The 22,500-nt window shown below is 38.5% G+C and overlaps 1 protein-coding gene across 4 annotated transcripts in view; it reads right to left on the bottom strand.

The window, feature by feature from the left end:
* Positions 1–22,500, bottom strand: part of LOC128702646 (cell adhesion molecule Dscam2) — a 720,609-nt gene that overhangs the window by 64,368 nt on the left and 633,741 nt on the right. For all 4 annotated transcript variants that reach the window (XM_070091879.1, XM_070091878.1, XM_070091881.1 and 1 more), the window contains exons 16-17: positions 13,306–13,488; positions 5,177–5,318 (exon numbers count right to left, since the gene is read on the bottom strand). In XM_070091879.1, coding sequence (XP_069947980.1) covers positions 5,177–5,318; positions 13,306–13,488 — 325 coding nt within the window. The remainder of the gene's footprint in view (positions 1–5,176; positions 5,319–13,305; positions 13,489–22,500) is intronic.

Genomic DNA, 22,500 nt, shown 5'->3' with positions numbered 1-22,500 from the left:
GATGAATCAAAGGGATGTTAGGAAGTATTTCTTCAGTCATAGAGTAGTCAGGCCATGGAATAGCCTAGAAAGTGATGTGGTGGAGGAAGGAACCATACATAGTTTTAAGGCGAGGTATGATAGAGCTCATGGGGCAGGGAGAGAGAGGACCTAGTAGCAATCAGCGAAGAGGCGGGGCCAGGAGCTGTGAATCGACCCCTGCAACCACAAATAGGTGAGTACAAATAGGTGAGCACACACCCACACACACACACACACACACACACACACACACACACACACACACACACACAAACACACACACACACACACACACACACACACACACACACACACACACACACACACACACACACACACACACACACACACACACACACACACACACACACACACACAAACACACACACACACAAACACACACACACACACACAAACACACACACACACACACACACACACACACACACACACACAAACACACACACACACACACACACACACACACACACACACACACACACACACACACACACACACACACACACAAACACACACACACACACACACACACACACACACACACACACACACACACACACACACACACACACACACACACACACACACACACACACACACGAAAGTACAACTATCCTATGAAAGATTTTATACAGTCCGTTCCTATGCATTAAATAACAATTGACATAATTAAACAACTGTTTAAAGATCAAACATAATTTACCATTCAGGGAAATAAAGGTTATTCAGCAATTGTTATTCATTTTTTAACTCAGAAAATTTTGTATTAAAAAAACATCCATATTTTTTCCTTCTAAATATAACAAAATAAAATATAGTATATATTAAAATTTCAGTAACATGACACACTAACATGGTGCGATGTTCAAATAATTTTTTAATCATTAATATATATATATATATATATATATATATATATATATATATATATATATATATATATATATAGATATATATATAGAGTGAGAGAGAGAGTGAGAGAGAGAGAGAGAGAGAGAGAGAGAGAGAGAGAGAGAGAGAGAGAGAGAGAGAGAGAGAGAGAGAGAGAGGAAATATTTCAGTGAGACACCTGTCATGAGAGTTAATAAATAATTAAAAATGAGAGGGCGTTAATTTGCAATTTTTATTGTGTTGTATGTTGGTATACTGTGTTGTATGTTGGTATATTGTGTTGTATGTTGGTATATTGTGTTGTATGTTGGTATATTGTGTTGTATGTTGGTATATTGTGTTGTATGTTGGTATATTGTGTTGTATGTTGGTATATTGTGTTGTATGTTTGTATATTGTGTTGTATGTTGGTATATTGTGTTGTATGTTGGTATATTGTGTTGTATGTTGGTATATTGTGTTGTATGTTGGTATATTGTGTTGTATGTTGGTATACTGTGTTGTATGTTAGTATATTGTGTTGTATGTTCGTATATTGTGTTGTATATTGATATATTGTGTTGTATGTTGGTATATTGTGTTGTATGTTGGTATATTGTGTTGTATGGTGGTATATTGTGTTGTATGTTGGTATATTGTGTTGTATGTTGGTATATTGTGTTGTATGTTGGTATATTGTGTTGTATGTTGGTATACTGTGTTGTATGTTGGTATACTGTGTTGTATGTTGGTATATTGTGTTGTATGTTGGTATATTGTGTTGTATGTTGGTATATTGTGTTGTATGTTGGTATATTGTGTTGTATGTTGGTATATTGTGTTGTATGTTGGTATATTGTGTTGTATGTTGGTATATTGTGTTGTATGTTGGTATATTGTGTTGTATGTTTGTATATTGTGTTGTATGTTGGTATATTGTGTTGTATGTTGGTATATTGTGTTGTATGTTTGTATATTGTGTTGTATGTTGGTATATTGTGTTGTATGTTGGTATATTGTGTTGTATGTTGGTATATTGTGTTGTATGTTGGTATATTGTGTTGTATGTTGGTATACTGTGTTGTATGTTAGTATATTGTGTTGTATGTTCGTATATTGTGTTGTATATTGGTATATTGTGTTGTATGTTGGTATATTGTGTTGTATGTTGGTATATTGTGTTGTATGGTGGTATATTGTGTTGTATGTTGGTATATTGTGTTGTATGTTGGTATATTGTGTTGTATGTTGGTATATTGTGTTGTATGTTGGTATACTGTGTTGTATGTTGGTATACTGTGTTGTATGTTGGTATATTGTGTTGTATGTTGGTATATTGTGTTGTATGTTGGTATATTGTGTTGTATGTTGGTATATTGTGTTGTATGTTGGTATATTGTGTTGTATGTTGGTATATTGTGTTGTATGTTGGTATATTGTGTTGTATGTTGGTATATTGTGTTGTATGTTGGTATATTGTGTTGTATGTTGGTATATTGTGTTGTATGTTGGTATATTGTGTTGTATGTTGGTATATTGTGTTGTATGTTGGTATATTGTGTTGTATGTTGGTATATTGTGTTGTATGTTGGTATATTGTGTTGTATGTTGGTATACTGTGTTGTATGTTGGTATATTGTGTTGTATGTTGGTATATTGTGTTGTATGTTGGTATATTGTGTTGTATGTTGGTATATTATTGGTATATTGTGCTGTATGTTGGTATATTGTGTTGTATGTTGGTATATTGTGTTGTATGTTGGTATATTGTGTTGTATGTTGGTATATTACTGTGTTGTATGTTGGTATATTGTGTTGTATGTTGGTATATTGTGTTGTATGTTGGTATATTGTGTTGTATGTTGGTATATTGTGTTGTATGTTGGTATATTGTGTTGTATGTTGGTATATTGTGTTGTATGTTGGTATATTGTGTTGTATGTTGGTATATTGTGTTGTATGTTGGTATATTGTGTTGTATGTTGGTATATTGTGTTGAATGTTGGTATATTGTGTTGTATGTTGGTATATTGTGTTGCATGTTGGTATTGTGTTGCATGTTGGTATATTGTGTTGTATGTTGGGATATTGTGTTGCATGTTGGTATATTGTGTTGTATGTTGGTATATTGTGTTGTATGTTGGTATATTGTGTTGTATGTTGGTATATTGTGTTGTATGTTGGTATATTATGTTGTATGTTGGTATATTGTGTTGTATGTTGGTATATTGTGTTGTATGTTGGTATATTGTGTTGTATGTTGGTATATTGTGTTGCATGTTTGTATATTGTGTTGCATGTTGGTATATTGTGTTGTATGTTGGTATATTGTGTTGTATGTTGGTATATTGTGTTGTATGTTGGTATATTGTGTTGTATGTTGGTATATTGTGTTGTATGTTGGTATATTGTGTTGTATGTTGGTATATTGTGTTGTATGTTGGTATATTGTGTTGTATGTTGGTATATTGTGTTGTATGTTGGTATATTGTGTTGCATGTTGGTATATTGTGTTGCATGTTGGTATATTGTGTTGTATGTTGGTATATTGTGTTGTATGTTGGTATATTGTGTTGTATGTTGGTATATTGTGTTGCATGTTGGTATATTGTGTTGTATGTTGGTATATTGTGTTGTATGTTGGTATATTGTGTTGTATGTTGGTATATTGTGTTGTATGTTGGTATATTGTGTTGTATGTTGGTATATTGTGTTGTATGTTGGTATATTGTGTTGTATGTTGGTATATTGTGTTGCATGTTGGTATATTGTGTTGTATGTTGGTATATTGTGTTGCATGTTGGTATATTGTGTTGCATGTTGGTATATTGTGTTGCATGTTGGTATATTGTGTTGCATGTTGGTATATTGTGTTGCATGTTGGTATATTGTGTTGCATGTTGGTATATTGTGTTGCATGTTGGTATATTGTGTTGCATGTTGGTATATTGTGTTGCATGTTGGTATATTGTGTTGTATGTTGGTATATTGTGTTGTATTTTGGTATATTGTGTTTCATGTTGGTATATTGTGTTGTATGTTGGTATATTGTGTTGTATGTTGGTATATTGTGTTGTATGTTGGTATATTGCGTTGTATGTTGGAATATTGTGTTGTATGTTAGTATATTGTGTTGTATGTTGGTATGTTGTGTTGCATGTTGGTATATTGTGTTGTATGTTGGTATATTGTGTTGCATGTTGGTATATTGTGTAGTACGTTGGTATATTGTGTTGTATGTTGGTATATTGTGTTGTATGTTGGTATATTGTGTTGTATGTTGGTATATTGTGTTGCATGTTGGTATATTGTGTAGTACGTTGGTATATTGTGTTGTATGTTGATATATTGTGTTGCATGTTGGTATATTGTGTTGTATGTTGGTATATTGTGTTGCATGTTGGTATACTGTGTTGCATGTTGGTATATTGTGTTGTACGTTGGTATATTGTGTTGTATGTTGGTATATTGTGTTGTATGTTGGACTAATATGTTGTATGCTGGTATATTGTGTTGGATGTTGGTATGAGGCCTGGTCACATTCCGGGCCGCGGGGGCGTTGACCTCCGAAACCTTTCCAGGTATTCTGTGTTGTATGCTGGTATATTTTGTTGTATGTTGGTATAATATGTTGTGTGTTGGTATATTATGTTATATGCTGGTATACTGTGTTGTAAGTTGGTATATTGTGTTGTATGCTGGTATACTGTGTTGTATGTTGGTATACTGTGTTGTATGCTGTTATACTGTGTTGTATGCTGGTATATTGCCTTGTATGTTGGTATATTGTGTTGTATATTATATTCAGGTGACAAAAATATTGGAGAAAAAAGAATCAGCAGAGAGCAAAAGATAAGGTGATCAGTCAGTCAGATTTGAAAACGAAATAATTTTGATGTGGTCAGTTCCTGAGCCTTGAGAAATGATCAGCTCTATAGTCCCGATGACTGGAGCTGATCCCTTCTCAAGACTAAGGGACTGATCATCTCCAAATTGTTTTTTCAAGGCTTAGGGACTAGCCTCTTCAAATCTGAAGGACTGACAATCTGAACATGACTTCTTCAAGGCTGAGGGACTGGCCACCACCTCGTATTTACCCTAAAACTGCTTCTGCTGGTTCCAATGTTTTAATGACCTTTGTATTCGATTGAAAGTAACCTTCAGAGGAGACGAAAATTTCCAGCTTATTCTGTTTGTCAGTATTCAATATTAATCCAAGTATTTTTTTTAAGTTAACAGGAGAACTCCAGGGGAAGTGGCTCACCTGAGGTCGTGGGCGTGGGTATGGGTGGCCTGCCAGATGAGTGTGATGGGCGGGTCACCATGAACGTGGCAAAGGAGCGAGGCTCTAGCTCCCCGTCTCACAGATACGACCTGATGTAGTCCCGAGTCGAACCTGGGAGGTGCTGGTGAGGAATACAGTGAGAGGCGACATTTATCATATGATAATGAAGGGATCCTTGATATAAGGAAATGTCTCTACATTTCCCTTCCTTCAACATTATTACCGTGGAGAATAAAAACGCAGAAAACCGTGGCTGGAATAATACATAATTCACCCGCACATAAGTGAAAGAAATTTATGAGGACGTTTCGGTCCGACTTGAACCATTAACTAATTAACGGTCCAAGTCGTGTGATGTGCTAAGGTTAAGTGTGTGTGTGTGATGTACCAAGGTTAAGTGTGTATGTGATGTGCCAAGGTTAAGTGTGTATGTGATGTACCAAGGTAAAGTGCGTATGTGATGTACCAAGGTAAAGTGTGTGTGTGTGTGATGTGCCAAGGTAAAGTGTGTGTGATGTGCCAAGGTTAAGTGTGTGTGTGATGTACCAAGGTAAAGTGCGTATGTGATGTACCAAGGTAAAGTGTGTGTGTGTGTGATGTGCCAAGGTAAAGTGTGTGTGATGTGCCAAGGTTAAGTGTGTGTGTGATGTACCAAGGTAAAGTGCGTATGTGATGTACCAAGGTTAAGTGTGTGTGTGTGTGATGTGCCAAGGTAAAGTGTGTATGTGATGTGCCAAGATAAAGTGTGTGTGTGATTTACCAAGGTAAAGTGCGTATGTGATGTACCAAGGTTAAGTGTGTGTGTGATGTGCCAAGGTAAAGTGCGTATGTGATGTGCCAAGGTTAAGTGTGTGTGTGTGATGTGCCAAGGTAATGTGTGTGATGTGCCAAGGTAAAGTGTGTGTGTGTGGTGTGCCAAGGTAAAGTGTGTGTGTGTGTGATGTGCCAAGGTAAAGTGTGTGTGTGTGTGTGATGTGCCAAGGTAAAGTGTGTGTGTGATGTGTGAGAGACTGAGTTAGTAATTTTACCTGGGTTGTTAAAAATTACCTCCCATTTATATTAATTTATATTTATATTGATTTATATTTATATTAATCTCCCACTTATATTAATACTTTTAAGCTCATATTTTAATGTAAATTACATAGATTTTTATTTTCGATATTGTGTAATTAGGTATTAATTATTAATACTTCTTTGTTGGACTACTTACTGGATGGTCTTTGGTTACATTAGCATAACATAATGAGATCATTAGCGTCATACGAGGTCACGAGTGTGTCTGAGTGGTAAGAGAGGTCAGAGTGAGGTGGACAATGATTATGTAGCGTACCTAAGGAATTGTGCTCTTTTGGGACAATTTGTTCTACAATCTCCATTGCTACAAGTAAGTGTAGAACTTTCATTCCAAAAAATAGAATATAAGATACGTAGGTGTTGTTCATAATTGTTTGACAGGAGTTTTGTTGACTTAGAGAATCTATTTTGTCGTACTGTGTATATTTGCATTTAAGAGTAAACTAAATTGTATTTAAGACATTTTTCGCCTTTATTAATCATTTATTTTTTTTATTTCTTCTAGTGTAGCTGAAAATTCATACCTTTCAGGCTGTCATTCACTTAGTCCCACCCACTCGACACTCATGAATAAAAGAATAATAATATACGAGTCTCGGTGGTAGGACATGTAGCAATGTATTGTTGACAGTTGGCAGGAGATTATCCCAGCACTGTAACACTCGTAAGTCTTCGTCAAGAAGCGTTGTGCTGATTATATGGTGGCGGTGGTTTACTGGTCAGTAAACAGAACAGAACCTCACTATAATTCCTAACATTATAATGTTAGCAGATATTCTGAGCGTGGACGCGAACACAAGGTTATATAGAGGTGTTATGATGTGCTCTCTTAATAGGACTGATTTATGGTATTGTGCGGAGATAGATTGGTGTGTAGTATTATGTATGTATGTTGGGTTTGTGGTGTCGTGTAGAACTTATTATGCTGGGGATTTTGTGGATATCTTGCCTAACTGGGAATATATTACGATTTAAATTTATTTTATATTAAACGAATAATGTATTCAACGAAATCAGAGAATTATGTGGAAAATATAATACTCTCTGTTTTGATATACATATATTTTAAAGAAGTGCAATCAGCACATAATTACGTAATAACGAGAGACAGACAACGACTGACTATGTACAAAAATCAGCCTGACGATATATGCAAATCCTGTAAAATAAAACATTGGAAAAGTTACGAAATTAGCTCCGTGTAATTAATGCAGCAAATCACACACGCAAAAAGAATATAATTTTAAATATGCATGAGAAACATCACAGCTGAAATTACCAGTAGGACATAAATACATATATTTATTTTATATATACATATAATTATATTATGTTATATATATATATATATATATATATATATATATATATATATATATATATATATATATATATATATATATATATATATATATATATATATATATACATATATATATGCAATAAGATCACAGTAAACAGGTGATTTCAAAATATGCAAAACAACCACTCTGAAAGAATAGAGAAATTCCAAGCGCTTTCGTGACTACTCACATTATCATGGAACTATCATAGTTCCTTGATAATGTGAGTAGTCACGAAAGCGCTTGGAATTTCTCTATTCTTTCAGAGTGGTTGTTTTGCATATATATATATATATATATATATATATATATATATATATATATATATATATATATATATATATATATATAGATCGATAGATAGATAAATAAATAAATAATCAGTTTTAGCAAAGAACAAGATCATTCATGTTGGGAATCAATTAAATTTTGTGTATTTAAATGTATTCGAAAAAAATGCATTCCAACACCATAACATTTGTTATATAAATATTACTTTGTATAAAGAGAATTTTTCCTTAATAATTTTAATGTCAATATTAATTATTAAAGCAACAGGATGCAAACAACGTCTCACATTTATTAAAATTATTTCAATAAAATTCAATGAAAATGAAGCCTTTTTGAAACAATAAAAATATTTATATTTCCTCCTTTTTCTGATTTATTTTTAGCTCTATTTTGACCGAGAAATTTGTCCAGTTTATGGATATCAGAATTTATTGCGCATCGTGTATAATAAAAGAGTTTCCTTCAGTATTTCAGCTTGCCTCACGAAATCGTAACGAAACGATTACAAACAAGCCACGGCACGGGTGAGGATTGAACTCGCGGCAAGTGCGTCGTGATTTTTTGAACGTGAATAATGTTCAAATCATGAAGACTAAAGACGGTGAAAGTTCCTCCTGCCGGAGCCATCTCATAATACTGACCAGTGAAGCCACGTAGAAAGTTCACATTAATATCTGAACATCAGCGGAAAATCTATAGAATAAACATCATAAACATCAGGAGAAAAAGAAAATAGGTGATACTGAGAAAGTAAAATGGAAATAACAGTGGATCCTTGAGTATCTGTAAGAAATGGAAGATTAAGAATAAAATATAATAAGCAGTATCATGTTTCAGATGATGGTAATTATGTGCGACGAGAGAGAAATTTTCAAGAGAAGTCAGAATATGTGACTTGTATAGGACATCAGCTGTTACAGAATACAAGTTGTGAACAGGTTTTGTATGAGACCATCTTTTACACATTAAGTCAACAGATAAAAAACTTATTATGTTGAGTAAAAGGACACAAGTGCAACTAAAGTGACATTTTATTGTGGCAAAATTTTGGTCTCCAGGAGCTTTATCAAGCCATTAGTAACGGCGAAACGTTGCCAAAATAAATGTCACATTAGTTACACTTGTGTCCTTTTACTTAACATATTGTTGGTATTTCTACCAACATTAAAGCAAAACTTATTATGTTTGCTAGAGCACAAAAAGAAATTGATACGATTTTCAGAAAAAAATTGGGAAATGTAAGAGGTGGGTAAAAGTCGCAACCCCTTCCCCCTTTTCTCCTTCCTGTGGGCACCCATGGTAGTGTTTTCTTTATCAGGAAAGATGGGAAAATTTCTCCTGAAGCGGGTCATATGATGCACATCTTAGTAGACCTTTTGCTTATTTGAGAAATTAGCAGACGGAGGATCGAGCTTATAGACCGACACGGGTGTAGCAATCTAAGTGAATACCATAAGAAATAAATTCTAAATTCTAAAATTTATAAATATTGCATCATAAGATGTGGTATTCAAGAATTTCCTGTGAATTTAATAAGAAAGGATCACTTTTTCCTGACCAATGTTGATGTATCCAGAGCAGATTTTATTATTATAATCAAAAAGAAGAGCTAAACCACAAGGGCTATACAGCATCCAGAGCAGAGATTAGAATACAATCCAGAGATATTGTAAAAAGTCACTTAAAATATCAGGGTTGTGCACAGAAGAATTTAGATCATTAGTAAAGTCATTTATCACCGCTGAAATAACAAAGACATTTAATACAACATGAAGTCAAGGACCAAAGATCATTTTATAGGGTCCTCGAGATGAAAGACCATGTCCTGGGGTCTTCAAGTTCATTAGTCCTTTTATGGGGTGATCGATTTCAAAGACCACTTTCTATATACCTGGATCAAAGACCATTTTATAGGGTCCTCGAGGTCAAAGATCATATCTTGGGGTCTACGAGTTCATTAGTCCTTTTATGGGGTGCTTAATTTCAAAACCACGTTCTACCTTCCAGGACCAAAGACCACTTTATTGGCTCCTCGAGCATAGACCATGTCTTGGGGTTTTCGTGGCCAATTGCTCTTTTGTGGGGTGCTTGATTTCAAAGACCACTTTCTACCGTCCCGGACCGAAAACCACTTTTAGAGGTCCCAAATGCGATTGATGAGAGAGCTCACGCCCTCAAGGTTAAAAAAAATGTACGTTAATAATGGAGCATTTCAGGAATTGCAAATAGTAAGTGCAGGTCATAATCGTAGTGAGTTTTATTTTTTACGAGCGGTTCTTTTCAGACCGTATTTGATTTGGCGTTAATGATGCTGAGGCAGGAGGACTGGGGTGGCACCTACCACCACACGCTGTACAGAGGTGGCATCTACCACCACACTGTACAGAGGTGGCACCTACCACCACATGCTGTACAGAGGTGGCACCTACCACCACACGCTGTACAGAGGTGGCATCTACCACCACACACTGTACAGAGGTGGCACCTACCACCACACACTGTATAGAGGTGGCATCTACCACCACACACTGTACAGAGGTGGCACCTACCACCACACACTGTACAGAGGTGGCATCAACCACCACACACTGTACAGAGGTGACACCTACCACCACATGCTGTACAGAGGTGGCATCTACCACCACACACTGTACAGAGGTGGCATCTACCACCACACACTGTACAGAGGTGGTACCTACCACCACACACTGTACAGAGGTGGCATCTACCACCACACACTGTACAGAGGTGGCACCTACCACCACACGCTGTACAGAGGTGGCATCTACCACCACACACTGTACAGAGGTGGCACCTACCACCACATGCTGCACAGAGGTGGCACCTACCACCACACACTGTACAGAGGTGGCACCTACCACCACACGCTGTACAGAGGTGGCACCTACCACCACACGCTGTACAGAGGTGGCATCTACCACCACACACTGTACAGAGGTGGTACCTACCACCACACACTGTACAGAGGTGGCATCTACCACCACACACTGTACAGAGGTGGCACCTACCACCACACGCTGTACAGAGGTGGCATCTACCACCACACACTGTACAGAGGTGGCACCTACCACCACTTGCTGCACAGAGGTGGCACCTACCACCACACACTGTACAGAGGTGGCACTTACAACCACACGCTGTACAGAGGTGGCACCTACCACCACACGCTGTACAGAGGTGGCATCTACCACCACACACTGTACAGAGGTGGCACCTACCACCACATGCTGTACAGAGGTGGCTCCTACCACCACACGCTGTACAGAGGTGGCACCTACCACCACACGCTGTACAGAGGTGGCACCTACCACCACACGCTGTACAGAGGTGGCATCTACCACCACACACTGTACAGAGGTGGCACCTACCACCACATGCTGTACAGAGGTAGCACCTACCACCACACGCTGTACAGAGGTGGCACCTACCACCACATGCTGTACAGAGGTGGCATCTACCACCACACACTGTACAGAGGTGGCACCTACCACCACATGCTGTACAAAGGTGGCACCCACCACCACACACTGTACAGTGATGGAACCCGCCAACACACACTCTATACACAGGTGACACTCACCACCACACATTATATACAATATTTGACTTATATAGCGTAAGATAAAAAAAATCGTTACAAAATATACTCTGGACCTCTAAGAAATAGGTTTATTAAACTGAAAAATTAGGTGCGTAAAAAATTTACGTGATATAATTCCCTTGATTTGCTCAGATATAATTATTTTTATATTATATTTAGAGTGAAAATGTTAAGTATAAGAAGTGAAAAAACTTATTAATCAGCATGTTTTGAACCACATAGACACATGTGCAACATCTAGGTGTCTTTAATTGAAGACGTTTCGCCCATCAATGACTATTAGTTTTTGTGTATTGATCTGGAAGACTGGGAGACTGATTAGCCCCATCTTCTACTGTCTTTATATATTATCTCTGTAATGAATTGGTATAGCCACTGGTGGGCGAAACGTCTTCTAATAATGATACCCAGGTGTTGCACATGTGTAAAATTCCTCATCTTGTCGAGATTGAATACTACTGTTGTAGTCATACAGTGTATACTGTGTGTTAGTTTTGAGAAAATAAATTATCATCACACACACACACACACGCGCTGTTGCTGTCTTCCAGCCTACCTCCTAGGACCTCCCTGGGTGGTTGCTGTCTTCCAGCCTACCTCCTAGGACCTCCCTGGGTGGTTGCTGTCTTCCAGCCTACCTCCTAGGACCTCCCTGGGTGGTTGCTGTCTTCCAGCCTACCTCCTAGGACCTCCCTGGGTGGTTGCTGTCTTCCAGCCTACCTCCTAGGACCTCCCTGGGTGGTTGCTGTCTTCCAGCCTACCTCCTAGGACCTCCCTGGGTGGTTGCTGTCTTCCAGCCTACCTCCTAGGACCTCCCTGGGTGGTTGCTGTCTTCCAGCCTACCTCCTAGGACCTCCCTGGGTGGTTGCTGTCTTCCAGCCTACCTCCTAGGACCTCCCTGGGTGGTTGCTGTCTTCCAGCCTACCTCCTAGGACCTCCCTGGGTGGCTGCTGTCTTCCAGCCTACCTCCTAGGACCTCCCTGGGTGGTTGCTGTCTTCCAGCCTACCTCCTAGGACCTCCCTGGGTGGTTGCTGTCTTCCAGCCTACCTCCTAGGACCTCCCTGGGTGGTTGCTGTCTTCCAGCCTACCTCCTAGGACCTCCCTGGGTGGTTGCTGTCTTCCAGCCTACCTCCTAGGACCTCCCTGGGTGGTTGCTGTCTTCCAGCCTACCTCCTAGGACCTCCCTGGGTGGTTGCTGTCTTCCAGCCTACCTCCTAGGACCTCCCTGGGTGGTTGCTGTCTTCCAGCCTACCTCCTAGGACCTCCCTGGGTGGTTGCTGTCTTCCAGCCTACCTCCTAGGACCTCCCTGGGTGGTTGCTGTCTTCCAGCCTACCTCCTAGGACCTCCCTGGGTGGTTGCTGTCTTCCAGCCTACCTCCTAGGACCTCCCTGGGTGGTTGCTGTCTTCCAGCTTACCTCCTAGGACCTCCCTGGGTGGTTGCTGTCTTCCAGCCTACCTCTTAGGACCTCCCTGGGTGGTTGCTGTCTTCCAGCCTACCTCCTAGGACCTCCCTGGGCGGTTGCTGTCTTCCAGCCTACCTCCTAGGACCTCCCTGGGTGGTTGCTGTCTTCCAGCCTACCTCCTAGGACCTCCCTGGGTGGTTGCTGTCTACCAGCCTACCTCCTAGGACCTCCCTGGGTGGTTGCTGTCTACCAGCCTACCTCCTAGGACCTCCCTGGGCGGTTGCTGTCTACCAGCCTACCTCCTAGGACTTCCTAGGACCTCCTAGGATTACATTATTATTACAATGATGTGATCAAAAACAGAAGTTACCATTAACGGTGAGTTTGACCAAGGCAGAGAGGCCTCCGCCCACACTGTTGGAAGCCTCACACAGGTACTGACCCTCGTCCTCCGCCCGGGCGCCCACAACCACCAGGCTACCGTTCGTAGCCACTCCCACGCCCAGACCTAGGCCACTACCTAGGATGGGGCTGTACTGTCCTGGCTGCTCCTCTGAAAGGTAACATATCGTGTAATGAACAAGTAGTGAAAAAGTAATATAACTATTAATGTGTGTAATACAATGACACACTAATATAGCCATTAATCTGGCACAATGAGTGAACAGGTAGGAAACAGGTAACGAACAAGCAGTTAACAGGTGATGAAGAACTGGAAATATCCTAACACCTGACGCCTCTCCCTCCAACACACGAATACATCAACAGTAGATAAAAAGCATTGACAACTTTTCACATATTTTTTTCCGGTAGCTGGTTATAATTTATTGAAAATCACACTTTTTTTTCGCCCAAGTTAGTACTGAATATGTCAATACCTGCCTTTATCTCCAGCATTTAAAATGCTAACTCTGGGAGCAAAGACCAACAGAGGTGCACGTCTAAAAAAATTATTTTAGAAGAAAGGCAATTCCGAGGTTGTCCCTGACTACAAATATTTACAATTAAAATGGTGGCCTTTTTCTCAGCGAGGAAATTTCAATAGGTGTTCAAAACCCATGGAAAAAGTCGCAAGAATGAGGGGGGGAAAAGTGTTTTTTTTATGAGTAGAGAGAAGGGTAAGGGAAAATAGAAATGTTGGGTAGGAAAGTAATAGGAAATGGGGAGGATAAAGAGTGAAGGAAAGTAGGAGGAGGGAGATAAGGGAAGCTGTAGTGTGGAGATATAAAAGAAAACAAAAGTAAGATGAGCTGAAGGGAGAGTGAAACGAAAGAAAGAGAAAAAGAGAATAGGAAGAGAGAGAAAGACGAGGAAAGAGGACGGAGACAGATGTAGAGAGAGAAATAAGAGAGAAAAAAGAGGAAGGAGGGATGAAGAGGTGAAAATAAGACTGAAAAAGGTAATTGAAAGGAAGTGAGAGAGAGAAGGAGACGAAGGAAGTAGAAATAAGAGAGGCTATGGAGAAAAGAAGAAAGGGTATATAGGACAATATGAATAAAATATGAAATATTTCATAAAATCACTAATTGTATAAAGACTGAGATACCACATTAACTGAGTTTATGTAGTGTTCACTAACATGCATTTACATAATGATCAACATATACATAATGATAAACATTTACATAATGATCAACATTTACATAATGATAAACATTTACATAATGATCAACATTTACATAATGATAAACATTTACATAATGATAAACATTTACATAATGATAAACATTTACATAACGATAAACATTTACATAATGATAAACATTTACATAATGATAAACATTTACATAATGATAAACATTTACATAATGATAAACATTTACATAATAATAAACACACAAGAATAAGCCAGAGAAGTAAACATCATATGAAATCATTAATTGTTTGAGTTTGATGTTGTTTTAAAATATTATAAATATTTGATGGAGGCTTCATTACCGTGAGACAATGCAAACTTCATTACCTTGAGGCAATGCAAGCTTCATTATCATGAGACAATGCAAGCTTCATTATCATGAGACAATGCAAGCTTCATTATCATGAGACAATGCAAACTTCATTATCATGAGACAATGCAAGCTTCATTATCATGAGACAATGCAAGCTTCATTATCATGAGACAATGCAAACTTCATTATCATGAGACAATGCAAGCTTCATTATCATGAGACAATGCAAACTTCATTATCATGAGACAATGCAAGCTTCATTATCATGAGACAATGCAAGCTTCATTATCATGAGACAATGCAAGCTTCATTACCATGAGACAATGCAAGCTTCATTACCATGAGACAATGCAAGCTTCATTACCATGAGACAATGCAAGCTTCATTACCATGAGACAATGCAAACTTCATTACCATGAGACAATGCAAGCTTCATTATCAGGAGACAATGCAAGCTTCATTACCATGAGACAATGCAAACTTCATTACCATGAGACAATGCAAGCTTCATTACCATGAGACAATGCAAGCTTCATTACCATGAGACAATGCAAGCTTCATTACCATGAGACAATGCAAACTTCATTACCATGAGACAATGCAAGCTTCATTACCATGAGACAATGCAAGCTTCATTATCATGAGACAATGCAAGCTTCATTATCATGAGACAATGCAAGCTTCATTACCGTGAGACAATGCAAGCTTCATTACCATGAGACAATGCAAGCTTCATTACCATGCGACAATGCAAGCTTCATTACCATGAGACAATGCAAACTTCATTACCATGAGACAATGCAAGCTTCATTACCATGAGACAATGCAAGCTTCATTATCATGAGACAATGCAAGCTTCATTACCATGAGACAATGCAAGCTTCTTTATCATGAGACAATGCAAACTTCATTACCATGAGACAATGCAAGCTTCATTACCATGAGACAATGCAAGCTTCATTATCATGAGACAATGCAAGCTTCATTATCATGAGACAATGCAAGCTTCATTACCATGAGACAATGCAAGCTTCTTTATCATGAGACAATGCAAACTTCATTACCATGAGACAATGCAAGCTTCATTACCATGAGACAATGCAAGCTTCTTTATCATGAGACAATGCAAACTTCATTACCATGAGACAATGCAAGCTTCATTATCATGAGACAATGCAAACTTCATTACCATGCGACAATGCAAGCTTCATTACCATGAGACAATGTAAGCTTCATTATCAGGAGACAATGCAAGCTTCATTACCATGAGACAATGCAAACTTCATTACCATGAGACAATGCAAGCTTCATTACCATGAGACAATGCAAGCTTCATTATCATGAGACAATGCAAGCTTCATTATCATGAGACAATGCAAGCTTCATTATCATGAGACAATGCAAGCTTCATTACCATGAGACAATGCAAACTTCATTACCATGAGACAATGCAAGCTTCATTATCATGAGACAATGCAAGCTTCATTATCATGAGACAATGCAAGCTTCATTACCATGAGACAATGCAAGCTTCATTACAATGGCACAATGCAAGCTTCATTATCATGAGACAATGCAAGCTTCATTATCATGAGACAATGCAAGCTTCATTACCATGAGACAATGCAAGCTTCATTACCATGGCACAATGCAAGCTTCATTATCATGACACAATGCAAGCTTCATTATCATGAGACAATGCAAGCTTAATTACCATGAGACAATGCAAACTTCATTACCATGGCACAATGCAAGCTTCATTACCATGAGACAATGCAAGCTTCATTATCATGAGACAATGCAAGCTTCATTACCATGGCACAATGCAAGCTTCATTATCATGAGACAATGCAAGCTTCATTATCATGAGACAATGCAAGCTTCATTACCATGAGACAATGCAAGCTTCATTACCATGAGACAATGCAAGCTTCATTATCATGAGACAATGCAAGCTTCATTATCATGAGACAATGCAAGCTTCATTATCATGAGACAATGCAAGCTTCATTACCATGAGACAATGCAAACTTCATTACCATGAGACAATGCAAGCTTCATTATCATGAGACAATGCAAGCTTCATTATCATGAGACAATGCAAGCTTCATTACCATGAGACAATGCAAGCTTCATTACAATGGCACAATGCAAGCTTCATTATCATGAGACAATGCAAGCTTCATTATCATGAGACAATGCAAGCTTCATTACCATGAGACAATGCAAGCTTCATTACCATGGCACAATGCAAGCTTCATTATCATGACACAATGCAAGCTTCATTATCATGAGACAATGCAAGCTTCATTACCATGAGACAATGCAAACTTCATTACCATGGCACAATGCAAGCTTCATTACCATGAGACAATGCAAGCTTCATTATCATGAGACAATGCAAGCTTCATTACCATGGCACAATGCAAGCTTCATTATCATGAGACAATGCAAGCTTCATTATCATGAGACAATGCAAGCTTCATTACCATGAGACAATGCAAGCTTCTTTACCATGAGACAATGCAAGCTTCATTACCATGAGGCAATGCAAGCTTCATTACCATGAGGCAATGCAAGCTTCATTACCATGAGACAATGCAAGCTTCATTACCGTGAGACAATGCAAGTTTCATTACCATGACACAATGCAAGCTTCATTACCATGACACAATGCACGCTTCATTATCATGAGACAATGCAAGCTTCATTACCATGAGACAATGCACGCTTCATTATCATGAGACAATGCAAGCTTCATTACCATGAGACAATGCAAGCTTCATTATCATGACACAATGCAAGCTTCATTATCATGAGACAATGCAAGCTTCATTACCATGAGACAATGCAAGCTTCATTACCATGGCACAATGCAAGCTTCATTATCATGAGACAATGCAAGCTTCATTATCATGAGACAATGCAAGCTTCATTACCATGAGACAATGCAAGCTTCATTACCATGGCACAATGCAAGCTTCATTACCATGAGACAATGCAAGCTTCATTACCATGAGACAATGCAAGCTTCATTACCATGGCACAATGCAAGCTTTATTACCATGAGACAATGCAAGCTTCATTACCATGGCACAATGCAAGCTTCATTACCATGAGACAATGCAAACTTCATTACCATGAGACAATGCAAGCTTCATTACCATGAGACAATGCAAACTTCATTACCATGAGACAATGCAAACTTCATTACCATGAGACAATGCAAGCTTCATTATCATGACACAATGCAAGCTTCATTACCATGACATAATGCAAGCTTCATTACCATGACACAATGTAAACTTCATTACCATGAGACAATGCAAGCTTCATTACCATGACACAATGTAAACTTCATTACCATGAGACAATGCAAGCTTCATTACCATGGCACAATGCAAGCTTTATTACCATGAGACAATGCAAGCTTCATTATCATGAGACAATGCAAGCTTCATTACCATGAGACAATGCAAGCTTCATTACCATGACACAATGCAAACTTCATTATCATGACACAATGCAAGCTTCATTATCATGACACAATGCAAGCTTCATTATCATGACACAATGCAAACTTCATTATCATGACACAATGCAAGCTTCATTACCATGAGACAATGCAAACTTCATTATCATGACACAATGCAAGCTTCATTACCATGAGACAATGCAAGCTTCATTATCATGACACAATGCAAGCTTCATTACCATGAGACAATGCAAACTTCATTATCATGACACAATGCAAGCTTCATTACCATGAGACAATGCAAGCTTCATTATCATGACACAATGCAAGCTTCATTACCATGAGACAATGCAAGCTTCATTACCGTGAGACAATGCAAGCTTCATTATCATGAGACAATGCAAGCTTCATTATCATGAGACAATGCAAGCTTCATTACCATGAGGCAATGCAAGCTTCATTATCATGACACAATGCAAACTTCATTATCATGACACAATGCAAGCTTCATTACCATGAGACAATGCAAACTTTATTATCATGACACAATGCAAGCTTCATTACCATGACACAATGCAAGCTTCATTACCATGACACAATGCAAACTTCATTACCATGAGACAATGCAAGCTTCATTACCGTGAGACAATGCAAGCTTCATTACCATGACACAATGCAAACTTCATTACCATGAGACAATGCAAGCTTCATTATCATGAGACAATGCAAGCTTCATTATCATGAGACAATGCAAGCTTCATTACCATGAGGCAATGCAAGCTTCATTACCGTGAGACAATGCAAGCTTCATTACCGTGAGACAATGCAAGTTTCATTACCATGACACAATGTAAACTTCATTACCATGAGACAATGCAAGCTTCATTACCGTGAGACAATGCAAGCTTCATTACCATGACACAATGCAAACTTCATTACCATGAGACAATGCAAGCTTCATTATCATGACACAATGCAAACTTCATTACCATGAGACAATGCAAGCTTCATTATCATGACACAATGCAAACTTCATTATCATGAGACAATGCAAGCTTCATTATCATGAGACAATACAAGCTTCATTATCATGAGACAATGCAAGCTTCATTACCATGAGGCAATGCAAGCTTCATTACCATGAGGCAATGCAAGCTTCATTTCCATGAGACAATGCAAGCTTCATTACCGTGAGACAATGCAAGCTTCATTACCGTGAGACAATGCAAGCTTCATTTCCATGAGACAATGCAAGCTTCATTACCGTGAGACAATGCAAATTTCATTACCATGACACAATGCAAGCTTCATTACCATGAGACAATGCAAGCTTCATTACCATGACACAATGTAAACTTCATTACCATGAGACAATGCAAGCTTCATTACCATGACACAATGTAAACTTCATTACCATGAGACAATGCAAGCTTCATTACCATGGCACAATGCAAGCTTTATTACCATGAGACAATGCAAGCTTCATTATCATGAGACAATGCAAGCTTCATTACCATGAGACAATGCAAGCTTCATTACCATGACACAATGCAAACTTCATTATCATGACACAATGCAAGCTTCATTATCATGACACAATGCAAGCTTCATTATCATGACACAATGCAAACTTCATTATCATGACACAATGCAAGCTTCATTACCATGAGACAATGCAAACTTCATTATCATGACACAATGCAAGCTTCATTAATATGAGACAATGCAAGCTTCATTATCATGACACAATGCAAGCTTCATTACCATGAGACAATGCAAGCTTCATTACCGTGAGACAATGCAAGCTTCATTATCATGAGACAATGCAAGCTTCATTATCATGAGACAATGCAAGCTTCATTACCATGAGGCAATGCAAGCTTCATTATCATGACACAATGCAAGCTTCATTACCATGAGACAATGCAAACTTCATTATCATGACACAATGCAAGCTTCATTACCATGACACAATGCAAGCTTCATTACCATGACACAATGCAAACTTCATTACCATGAGACAATGCAAGCTTCATTACCGTGAGACAATGCAAGCTTCATTACCATGACACAATGCAAACTTCATTACCATGAGGCAATGCAAGCTTCATTATCATGAGACAATGCAAGCTTCATTATCATGAGACAATGCAAGCTTCATTACCATGAGGCAATGCAAGCTTCATTACCGTGAGACAATGCAAGCTTCATTACCGTGAGACAATGCAAGTTTCATTACCATGACACAATGCAAACTTCATTACCATGAGACAATGCAAGCTTCATTACCGTGAGACAATGCAAGCTTCATTACCGTGAGACAATGCAAGTTTCATTACCATGACACAATGCAAACTTCATTACCATGAGACAATGCAAACTTCATTACCATGAGACAATGCAAGCTTCATTACCATGAGACAATGCAAGCTTCATTACCATGAGACAATGCAAGCTTCATTACCATGAGACAATGCAAACTTCATTACCATGAGACAATGCAAGCTTCATTACCATGAGACAATGCAAGCTTCATTATCATGAGACTATGCAAGCTTCATTATCATGAGACAATGCAAGCTTCATTACCGTGAGACAATGCAAGCTTCATTACCATGAGACAATGCAAGCTTCATTACCATGCGACAATGCAAGCTTCATTACCATGAGACAATGCAAACTTCATTACCATGAGACAATGCAAGCTTCATTACCATGAGACAATGCAAGCTTCATTATCATGAGACAATGCAAGCTTCATTACCATGAGACAATGCAAGCTTCATTATCATGAGACAATGCAAACTTCATTACCATGAGACAATGCAAGCTTCATTACCATGAGACAATGCAAACTTCATTACCATGAGACAATGCAAGCTTCATTATCATGAGACAATGCAAACTTCATTACCATGCGACAATGCAAGCTTCATTACCATGAGACAATGTAAGCTTCATTATCAGGAGACAATGCAAGCTTCATTACCATGAGACAATGCAAACTTCATTACCATGAGACAATGCAAGCTTCATTACCATGAGACAATGCAAGCTTCATTATCATGAGACAATGCAAGCTTCATTATCATGAGACAATGCAAGCTTCATTACCATGAGACAATGCAAGCTTCATTACAATGGCACAATGCAAGCTTCATTATCATGAGACAATGCAAGCTTCATTATCATGAGACAACGCAAGCTTCATTACCATGAGACAATGCAAGCTTCATTACCATGGCACAATGCAAGCTTCATTATCATGACACAATGCAAGCTTCATTATCATGAGACAATGCAAGCTTCATTACCATGAGACAATGCAAACTTCATTACCATGGCACAATGCAAGCTTCATTACCATGAGACAATGCAAGCTTCATTATCATGAGACAATGCAAGCTTCATTACCATGGCACAATGCAAGCTTCATTATCATGAGACAATGCAAGCTTCATTATCATGAGACAATGCAAGCTTCATTACCATGAGACAATGCAAGCTTCTTTACCATGAGACAATGCAAGCTTCATTACCATGAGGCAATGCAAGCTTCATTACCATGAGGCAATGCAAGCTTCATTACCATGAGACAATGCAAGCTTCATTACCGTGAGACAATGCAAGTTTCATTACCATGACACAATGCAAGCTTCATTACCATGACACAATGCACGCTTCATTATCATGAGACAATGCAAGCTTCATTACCATGAGACAATGCACGCTTCATTATCATGAGACAATGCAAGCTTCATTACCATGAGACAATGCAAGCTTCATTATCATGACACAATGCAAGCTTCATTATCATGAGACAATGCAAGCTTCATTACCATGAGACAATGCAAGCTTCATTACCATGGCACAATGCAAGCTTCATTATCATGAGACAATGCAAGCTTCATTATCATGAGACAATGCAAGCTTCATTACCATGAGACAATGCAAGCTTCATTACCATGGCACAATGCAAGCTTCATTACCATGAGACAATGCAAGCTTCATTACCATGAGACAATGCAAGCTTCATTACCATGGCACAATGCAAGCTTTATTACCATGAGACAATGCAAGCTTCATTACCATGGCACAATGCAAGCTTCATTACCATGAGACAATGCAAACTTCATTATCA

This window comes from Cherax quadricarinatus, chromosome 37 (assembly GCF_038502225.1).
Source record: "Cherax quadricarinatus isolate ZL_2023a chromosome 37, ASM3850222v1, whole genome shotgun sequence".
Lineage (NCBI taxonomy): Eukaryota > Metazoa > Arthropoda > Malacostraca > Decapoda > Parastacidae > Cherax > Cherax quadricarinatus.
The sequence above is the reverse complement of the archived record's forward strand: the minus strand, read 5'-3'. Positions and strand labels throughout refer to the sequence as shown.